At 35.9% G+C, this 9,997-nt stretch overlaps 1 protein-coding gene across 2 annotated transcripts; it reads right to left on the bottom strand.

Moving 5' to 3' along the window:
• Nucleotides 1-949: 949 nt before the first annotated feature.
• On the bottom strand, nt 950-7,288 carry LOC122018757. Of its 2 annotated transcripts, none has more exons than XM_042576171.1 (4): nt 6,773-7,288; nt 3,872-3,937; nt 1,463-1,552; nt 950-1,342 (listed from the first exon to the last, which is right to left on the bottom strand). In XM_042576171.1, exons 1-4 carry the CDS (start codon nt 7,127-7,129, stop codon nt 1,178-1,180), a joined length of 678 nt encoding a protein of 225 aa, XP_042432105.1. In that variant the 5' UTR covers nt 7,130-7,288; the 3' UTR covers nt 950-1,177. The 2 variants fall into 2 exon arrangements, with proteins under 2 accessions (XP_042432105.1, XP_042432104.1); XM_042576170.1 differs by having other exon boundaries at nt 3,872-3,943; nt 6,773-7,279.
• Between the last annotated feature and the right edge of the window lie 2,709 nt (nt 7,289-9,997).

The following is a 9,997-nucleotide window of genomic DNA, read 5'->3' as shown; positions in this document are numbered from 1 at the left end:
GTCTTCCGGCCCCCTGCCACGTCCTGCTTCGCGTCGTCAGATCCAGCTCTACAGTCTGATCAGAGTCAGCTACTCTTCCGGGTCGCGACAACTCGAGCCGCGTCTCATCCGAGGGCGCCCCCCTGGGTCAGGGTACGTTCTCCGTTCATATTCTATGCATATTTCATTATTTTATGACTTAGTCTTGTACTCATATATTCGTTGGATCTGCCTCGAGCATCGGAGTACCGGGGGCCGGGTCAACTCGGTCACTGGCTGCAGGTAGCATTGATCAAAGGACTTCTGAAGACTTGGTCAACAAGGGAGTCATCTCAGCACACCCCCCTCCAGGACATCGCGACTTCGTCAACATTCTCGCCACCTCACCTGGCGGTCCGTCTGACTCAACTTCCGGATAGGATCAGTGTACTTCCGGTTGATTTTTCTCTTTTCTTCTCTTCTCTAGTTCCTAAAAGAGTTTCAAGGAAGTTGAAGGTTTTTCGGGTCTCAAAATTTATAGTGTTTCTATTTTAAGTTAAAAAATTAGATGATTTTTGATGTACTATGAGTCCTTAAGTGAGATAATATCATCTTAAAAAGGAATCAAATTCTTATCTTGACCTAAGACAACCTTGCGATGACATTGTTGTGCCCTCGATCCATGACGCCCACTCGAATCACTGATGCGACGACTTGCTACTGACACAACAAACTCACCAAAGAAGAGTCATCTTTCTCCAATATTTTTCCAATGATATTAAAGTTATGAGGACATTACTAAGCCTCCTATCCAACCACTCGAGCCACCAGCCCACCCTCAACACAACAAGCTCACAATAAAAACTCAACTTCTCCTAGGAATGTCATTAAAATATTGACTAAGTCATTCCAAATTGGTCATCAAACTATTTATCTGTCTCTCCATCTACATCCTTATCATGCTTGCTTATGCGTTGATGCGATTAAACTATTGACCAAGTTAACACATTCTGAAATTGTATTCAATGTGTCTTTAGCTTTAATAAAACTCTCATTTGCATAGCGACCCGCCTATCTTTCAGTACGCAATTGACAGAACAAGATAAGAAGAAGAAGAAGAAACATGATTTGAGTTCGGGTGAGGCAGAATTATGCTTGACCATGCAAGATTATGACCGCCAATTGTGGAACAAAAGGCATAGAAAGATCTATGTCCTATTCAATCCTCCGCCTCTGGTGGTGCTTGAAGTCCGAAGCCCTCCTCCTTCAATTCCTTGTAACGTCCCCACGATTCTTTGGCATTCTCAATCAACTCCCTGGCACCATTCTCTGTAATTTTTCTTTGTTGCAACTTCTCCACTGCCAATGTCAAGTTAAGAATAGCCTGGATACCATGGTAACAAAGGCACATGATTCACATAAGTTATATATGTACAGTTGAGCTTGGCATCAGTAATGTCGCAAGTAAACTAATGAAATCTCATCATCATGAAGAAAAACTGACCTCAAGAAGATGCGGCCTCGAGTCCATTTCACTATGTTGTTTGGCATTCCGAATCATGTCATGGATAATTTTAGCATTCTCATAGTCTTTCTGCATGGAACTTATGGACCATGAGTATCTGGACACTGGAGCTATTAATTGTCTTAAGAACAATGAATGTCTTTTGTCATAAGATCAAAACCCTTTTTTTCAAATAGTCAAGAGAATATAGGATTACACGAAGTCTGAGTTCCTATGCAGTAGTTGGGTCATCATCAGACGAGATGTATGATAATTATTTCAGAGTTTCTATGAAGGTAGTTTGTATCACCTTGATCCCTTAAAAAGCCCAACTAACTAGCGATTTCAAGCTAATTGCTCTTGAAACCACTAGCATTAAACTAGGTCCTAGAGTGCAAAAGGCTGCAAAGCTTACATCAGCTCAATGATAAGTGAGTATCGATTTTTCATGAAAAACAACAAAGGTGGCAAATATTGCTTTGTAGCAACCACTGAGATGTTGAAGTGGTGCTATGCTTGCACAGATGATTAAGACAGAATTATGAAAAAGCATTTGACAATGCGAACTAGGAAGCATTGATCTAATTCTTGAGCTACATGAGTTTCCACGGGGGTGGATCAAGCAGATCGAAGAAACTGCAACTACAATTCACAGTCCTCGTAAATGGAGTTTCTGCACCTTGGATCAGAAATAAAAGGGCTTGAGACAACGTGATCCATTATCTCCCTTTCATTTCCACAATTTTCAGATCTTCTTCGTAAAATTCTCACATGGAGCTACAGAAATGGAATTCTGAGTTGTGTATGAGTGCACTCAGATTAGGAAAAAACAATCTTCCAATTTCACTGCAGTATGCTAATGATTCATAAGGAGTCTAAAGATCATTCTTACATGCTTTAATCTCTTCAGTGGGGTGAAAATCAACTATAGTAAAAGCTCTTTAACATATATTGTGAACAATGTTTAAAAAGCTCTTCAAGTGCTGTCACTAATTCTAGGCTGCAAAGAAACCAAGCTACCTATTAGTTACTTTGGGTACCAGCTTGGCATCAAAAACCCAGACTAGATTTTTTGGAGAGCTTAAATCGACAAAGTCACCGAGTGGCTAAAAGCATGGAAAAAGAGGTTTTTCACCAAAGGTGGTAGGCTTACACTACACATACCAAGCCAGTGTGTATTTCCTTCCCAAGTCAAGGAGCTTTCCTGTGGAAAGGGCACAGATGGGCCATCACCTGAATGTCATCTAGTGGCTTGGCACAGATGTATCAGGCCAATGCACTATGGAGGATTGGGAATTATTAACCGAAGAAATCAAAATTAGCCTCAACTTAGAACATGGTGGTTGAAAATGATCAACGGGAAATTATAAATTAGGTTGGCCAAAGATCATCCAAATCCCATAAATCAAGCACTGGCACTATTCAAGGGTTCAGACGAACAACAACTTGTCCTACGCTCAGACTTCATGACAAGGAGCATCTATGTCAAACCCAAGGATGGCAGTAGAGCACACGGATGGCTGGACAATTGGTCATCCTTCCCATTAGTGCAATGAGACACACAACTATTCAAAGTATGTATTAACAAAAAAAATTAGGCTGTCTGAACTCAACTTTCGACAAATTGGCATGGGCATTGGACGATCAGAAACACAAATTCAAGCATTCAGAAATGAAATGGAGGTGTTAAACAATACGATGAGAAGCACTCTCATTGCTTTAGGGAACATGGCTGATGAAATATGGTGGATGCAGAACCCAAAAGGTAAATTCAGCGTCAAGTCAGTCTATCATGCACTGACCGAGATTGGAGTAGAAAACTCAATCATTAGCTACCTTGTGGAACTCTTTTTCTCCAAAAAAAAAAGTTTAATTGTTTGGTTTTTGTTCATGAAGTGGATTAAGACAAAGAGTCAGTTGGTTCAAAGGAGAGTGCATTTGGTCAAAATATAGCTGATGCAAAGTTTCTTGTTTGGCCTCTTAAGTCCTAGACCATAACACTTCAACCTAACTAAAAAAATATATTATTATATGTAAAATTATGAGCCCAATAGTCAAGTTTTTATTATATCATATGCATTTATTATTACTATACCTCTAATATGACAATCTTGTGCTATGGAAATTATATAAATTAAATGTAGAAACATTGGAAATAAGATTACAAGAAATCCAAATCTAACATGTTTTGGAATACAAATTGCAAAAACTAGATCTGAAAGTGACAACATGTTACAAATAAGAAAACATATATGAATCAGCTAGTTCATCAAATTAAGTAAAACTTTAATAATTTTATGTCTGTATCTAATTGTTTTCAATAAAAAAAAATCAATGTTGTATTATTTTATGTGATTTTGTACCAAAATGACAAAGTCAATTAAGAAGTGCATGAGTGTATGTAGTTACCAGATTGAAGTATACTTGGACTAGAGCTAATAAGGCATTGTACTCTGTGTTCCCGATTACTAAACCCTGCAGCTAGAGATAAGCAGAGTGTGAGTTACTTGTGCAAAATTGAAATATATCTTAGTTAATTTGTACAATTGAAATAGATAAAATAGAAATATGACAATGCAATATGTGATATATATTTTCTATAACTGATATTCATTATGATTATTTATATAAATGATAAACATATCACATGCGGTGAGTAAGGATGGATTGACAAATCCTCGTGTATGATACAACTAATGCTAAATTTTTGGCTATTAGTCTCATATAATATTATTGGCAAAAAAAATCATAAATCTTTTGGTATTTTGTATCATTTTTTATGTACCAAATTTATTGTCATGAAGAATTTTATTATTGATTTGTCAAGCTCCTGTGTCCACAAGGAAAGACTACAACAACAACCAAGTCTTATCTCACTAGGTGGAGTCGGCTATATGGATCCTTCTAGTCATTGGACTCTATCCCCTACCATATCATCATCTATACTTGAAGAAATTTTATCTTATTTTATTGTTATTAACTAAGTCTTTTTTAATTTTTCTTTTCCTCGTTGATGTGCATATTTATCATAGTTTCACATCGTCTAATTGGAGCATTTATTAGTCGTCGAAATATATATTCGTACCATCTTAAACGTGTCTCTCGAAGTTTTCTCTCAATACAACTACGCCTCTCTCTAATGCTCTCATTTCTTATTATGTTCATCCTCATGTATCCACACATCCACCTTAACATTCTCATCTTTATAACTCTCATCTTCTGCTCATGTGCTTGAGTCATAACCCAACATATAGTGTCATATAACATAGCAGATCTAATCGTCATTTTGTAAAACTTCTCTTTTAAGTTTTAGAGGTATTTTATGATCACATAAAACACTTGACATTTTACTCCATTTCCACCATCCTATTTGTATCCTATGTAAGACATCTCTATCAATCCCTTTTGCAAAAATGATCCTAAATACTTAAAGCTCTTAGTTCTAGACAACTTGTCATCTCCTATCTTAACAAGTATTTCATTACGTCTAATATTGCTAAACTTAAATTTTATATATTATGTCTTTACCTTTCACTTTTAGTATTTTCCGCTAAAATTCTAGTTTAGTATTTACTCCTTCATGTGTCTCATCTACCAAAATGATAACATTTGCAAACAACATGCACCATGACAATATGTCTTAAATGTGTTCAGTTCGTTTATAATTAGTGTAAAAAGATAAGGATAAGGGCATAGAGATGATCCTTGATGTAACTCTATCTTTATTAGAAATGCTTCAATTAATCCGCCTGAAGTCTTCACTCTAGTTATTACATCCTCATGCATATCCTTAATTAGTTCAATATATGTTATGCTAACACCTCTCTTTTCTAGAATTCTCCATATAATTTCTCTTAGGACTCTACCATAAACTTTTTATAAGTCAATGAATACCATGTGTAGATCTTATTTTTGTTCCCGTTACTTTTCAATTAATTGCTTGAGAAGATGTATAACTTATAAGGAAAGACTAAATAACAAATTTATCTCTCCATGTAGAAGAATGAGAGTGATTAATATACTATTAAAATATTTCAATATTGTAATTGTTACCTAAGTTTTTAAAAGAATAAAATCACATTGTGTTCTTTCCTATGTCTTAATTCTTATTCAATGATCAACAATTTTTTCATCTTTTTCATTTTGCATTCCTCTTTTTAAAAAAATGATTAACTAGGTCAACTAACATCCAACCTGGGGTGACTTGTCCGACCCTATGAAAATTTTCCACCGGTCGCTAGGGTAAATCGGGAAGCGCTCGTTGTAGGCAGCTCAAAAACCCAACATCCCTTGGTTGCACGCCCCATTTGAAGGAAAGATCCCTACAAATGTGCTATAACTGGGAATCGAACTGTGAGTGTCTAGGTGATAATTGGGCGTCCTTTCACTGCATCATAGCCTCGGGGGTTGCATTCCTCTTTTAGAACTTACGCAAGCTTTCCAAGTTCTTATCTTCATCAATAATGCATAGGCCTTTTAAGATGAGCAAAATCTTCTATGGTGGTGGATGTCAAGAAGGTCAAATAGAAGAAAACATGACAAAGAGAAAGTCTTAAACCTTTCATTCAAGGAGGCTATCATGGAATCTTCTAGACCAAATATTTGGACATGGAAGATGGCAAAGACTGGTGGGCCGAAGAAGGTGAGAAACTTATATACATATGTTGTCCATCTCCCAAAATATACGGTGAGGATGCAACTTTGATGAATCTATACATAGCATTTGCCTATGTTTTAGCCGGCAAACTAACACAATCCTCCTTCTTTATCTGGGCTTGGACCAGTCATGATAGAGTTTATTTGGCATGGGTGGAGTTTGTAAGGAGGATGCAAGTGCAATGGAGTTTTCCCCTCATTGCTAAATTGTCTGGGCTAAAGATGAACTTCAACCATCTAAAGGAGATACCGAAGCGAGAGTTACACTTGATTGACATAGGAGATGTAGGTGCAATAGAGTTTCTCCCTCACTACAAAATACTAGGTCGAAAGGAGAAACTCAAATTGTTATGCCATCTTCTTTTTTTTCTTCTAAATTCTCATTTCTAGAAAAGAAGTCAATATCCAAATATGAAAAAGGCAAAACAGAGAACGCTAGTTCAAGCCCTAGAGTTTTGGTTCTGCATTCAAAAAGAAAATCATGTATTTTACAGATAATATAGAGGATCCTCTTTTACCGAAAATATAAGATTATATTGTGTGCGCCAATGTGAATCTTACCACCAAAGCTACCAATTTTCTTAAATGGACGGTGTTTCTACTTAGTTTTCTGAAATCTGAAAAAGGGAGGAGAAAAGAGGTTTCAAAAAATACCAGTTCTTTAACGGGATCCAACAATTGGACCACTAGCTTGTCTGGCGGACCAAAGATATGATCAAGCAACACCTCCCATGGCTCCATCCACAAGCTGGTCCCCTGTGCGATCTCTACATCCCTTTCCTGCCCATCCTGATCGCTGTCGGGGTCCTCCGAGGCTGGAGTTGGCGTAGTAGGAGTCGGCGGTTTCACGGAGCAGCTGCACAATGGCGCCGACCGGATGAAGGGGCCGGTCGATCGGGGAAAGCTGAGACTGAGGCAGCGGCCGAGCAAGCCGAAGCCGGTGCCGGTGTTTGCTTTGGAAGCACAAATCACGGTGGGCACGGCAGCCCGAAGGCAGAGAAGCGCTTTCATGGCTGAGCTGATCCGCAGCACGGCCGCCGTCTGCGTGGGGATCGATCGCCTTTAAATAATACGCGCATGGGGAATGGAATGAGAGTTCCTTGTCGTCGTGTCTTCATCTTTTCCTTTTATTTGATTCGTTCCGCAGGCACCGCTACGAGGAAAGGTATAGCAGATGAGGAAAAGGAAAATGTGCCCTTCGCCCTGTCAAGCAAGGTATACCGCCCAAGGATGATCAAAGGAAGGAAGGATGATATGGAGTAAATTTTCAAAGTTTGATGTATACCAAGGACTGAATATCTATCTGGTGGAGACCTGGAAGGTAGAAGACTCTTGGCGAATTTAAATTAAAAGAGAACGAGTTCTAAGAAATTTTTTTTTTTTTTTTTGACAAATTACTAAACCACTTAATTTAAGTTTCAAATCGCATTGTCAACTTTGAAAACACTCAAACCACATATCGATACTTATTTTGCCCTTCTGACTCGTTCGCTTTCGCTCGCCGAATAACTTTGAAAACACTCAAATCACGTATCGATACTTATTTTGCCCTTCTGACTTGTTCACTTTAAAGTGTAGCAATTGATTTGGTAGGTTTACGTGACCAAAAAAAAAGTTTTTAATCAATTACTTTATTAATAATTCATTATTTTTTAAGGGCAATGAAAATTAATGTTTTGGTCAAAATCGATTGATAAATCTAGAAAGTTCGGAATGATATGGAACTAAATTTTATGTGTTCATCTTGTGCTCTTGATTATATTCATATTCTCAAACATCAACTTGATACATTGTATTGAGAGCAACAAAATTTTTATCATAGAAGACTTTTTAATCAAATTTTTTAAAAAAATCATTTTTTTGTTACAGGAACATAATGATTCAATCGCTACACTATAATAATCAATTCAGCGAGCAAAAGTGAACGAGCGGAGGGGAAAATGGGTTAGGTACGTGATTTGGGCATTTTTAAAGTTGCCTATGTGATTTGGATAATACGAAACTTAAACTACATGGTTTAGTAATTTGCCAAAGATTTTATAATTTTGAAGGTGAACTGTTCGCCGCCCGAGCTCTTCGCCCAACAATCAAGCCTCAGATTTTTCATTACAGTAAACGTCCCAAATTTTTCTTCAAACTAAAGGAAAATATCCTACGGCACACCATAGTTAAGATTTGAACCATATATATTTGGATAATCTGCTAACACCTTACACTACACCATGTTCGGGGGCAAGAGAATGAGGCAGGGCTCCATCCTATCTGAAGTCTTAGGTGAAAATAAAATTTGACCTTTGACATTGTTTTTTAAAAAAATTTCTCACCCTTTTACATTTGAAAATGACTTTAAAAATATTTTTAAACAAATTAAAAATGTCCTCGCCCTTTTCCATTCAAATTTGAGTTGCAAAATTATTAATTAAATTTACTTATTCAAGTTTTAATAATAACTCTTTTAAGAGATAATAAATGAATAATTGTCACGAAAAAAATGTATTCAGAATTATTTAAAAATAATAAAAAAAAAGATAAAAATATATAATTACTCAGATAAAGGAGGGAGAAAACAACCATTACAAAAGGAAAGAAAATTGAGGAAATAAAAATAATGAAATGGGACAATAATAGAGAGAATTATGCTCTCATCCTCAACTCATCATATTCATGTAAAAAAGTACAAAATGGCAAAACTCAATATAATCCCAAAAAATGAAGTTTTAAGCAAACCATTATCATTTATCAAGAAAATGATCCTTTTTAGGCACAAAACGTAACAAACAAAAAACAAACTAAATTTTTCATCACCTAAATCATAATAGTTATAAATGATAGAATGAAGACAAAGGGTAAATCGAATAATTTATGATTATAAATATATCTAAATAAAAGTTAAACTTACTGTGTATCAAGGAATGAAATGGTAAAGGTATCTAACTTGCTATTGCTCAAAAATAATAAAATCTTCCATTTCGATAGGACATAATATGAATGAATGCATCAACATTTGAACTTAATCAAGCAGTGATCATAGTAGCACCAACTGGATTAGCGTGACAACGTTAGGTGTGATTTCTCTTCCCCAAGCTCAACGAGCGAGAGAAACATAGAGAGGGAGAGTTAGAAAAGGGGAAGAGAGGGAACTTAAAAAAAAACATCTTTATTTTGTATTGTATGGATAAAAAATTTCTAATTCATATTCTTACTTATTATAGGAGAAAGCGTCACCAACGAAAAAGAAACATAATAAAAGAATACTAAGGAGAAATATAATAAAAGAATACTAAGGTTGAGAGATATTGAAGAGGAATATATTTAAAATGTTATAAAATAACATACATAATTAAAATAAATTTAAAATATTAAAAAAGAGAACCCCTTTATGGCTCTATCATTTAAAGAATCATGCAAATCTTTTATTGCATAAGCCCTATTCTTTTCTATTCTCTTAAAAAAAATATACATAAAAATATATTTAATATATTAAAAATAACCTATGTCTAAAGTAAGCCTTGGAACAAGTTCTAAGATATTATATGTCAAGTGTAAACTCTGGGATGAAGGGAAGTTCTGAAGCAATAATAAAGTCATTATCTTGTTTGAGCCACAGAAACAGCTAGGGTCAGATCTAAGGGAGGCCAAGAGGCCTCCACCTTAAGGTTCAACCAACATCTCAATTAAAAATAAATGTCTCTTTTATAAGACGTCTTATCAGATATTCTATCTTCATAATACCTTTCTATTTCAACGTTGTTATAACTACTTATAGATGTGTAGTAACTACTAACTAATTAATAGAACTCCTACAATGTTGTTTCTTATTTTCAGTAATATTATAACAACTGTGACTAGGTGCCCCTGGGGTAGGATGTCATAGTCAAA

The sequence above is a fragment of the Zingiber officinale genome, chromosome 9A (genome assembly GCF_018446385.1).
Source record: "Zingiber officinale cultivar Zhangliang chromosome 9A, Zo_v1.1, whole genome shotgun sequence".
Taxonomy (NCBI): Eukaryota; Viridiplantae; Streptophyta; class Magnoliopsida; order Zingiberales; family Zingiberaceae; genus Zingiber; species Zingiber officinale.
This window is presented reverse-complemented; position numbering and strand designations above follow the sequence as displayed.

Excerpts from the sequence above, each read along its gene's own strand:
- LOC122018757 (XM_042576170.1), bottom strand. The coding sequence starts at position 7,129 with ATGAAAGCGCTTCTCTGCCTTCGGGCTGCCGTGCCCACCGTGATTTGT. Across the intron at positions 1,553-3,871 it reads TCCAAGTATACTTCAATCTG|AAAGACTATGAGAATGCTAA; the intron begins GTAACTACATAC and ends AGTTCCATGCAG. Across the intron at positions 1,343-1,462 it reads CGAGGCCGCATCTTCTTGAG|GCTATTCTTAACTTGACATT; the intron begins GTCAGTTTTTCT and ends CATGGTATCCAG.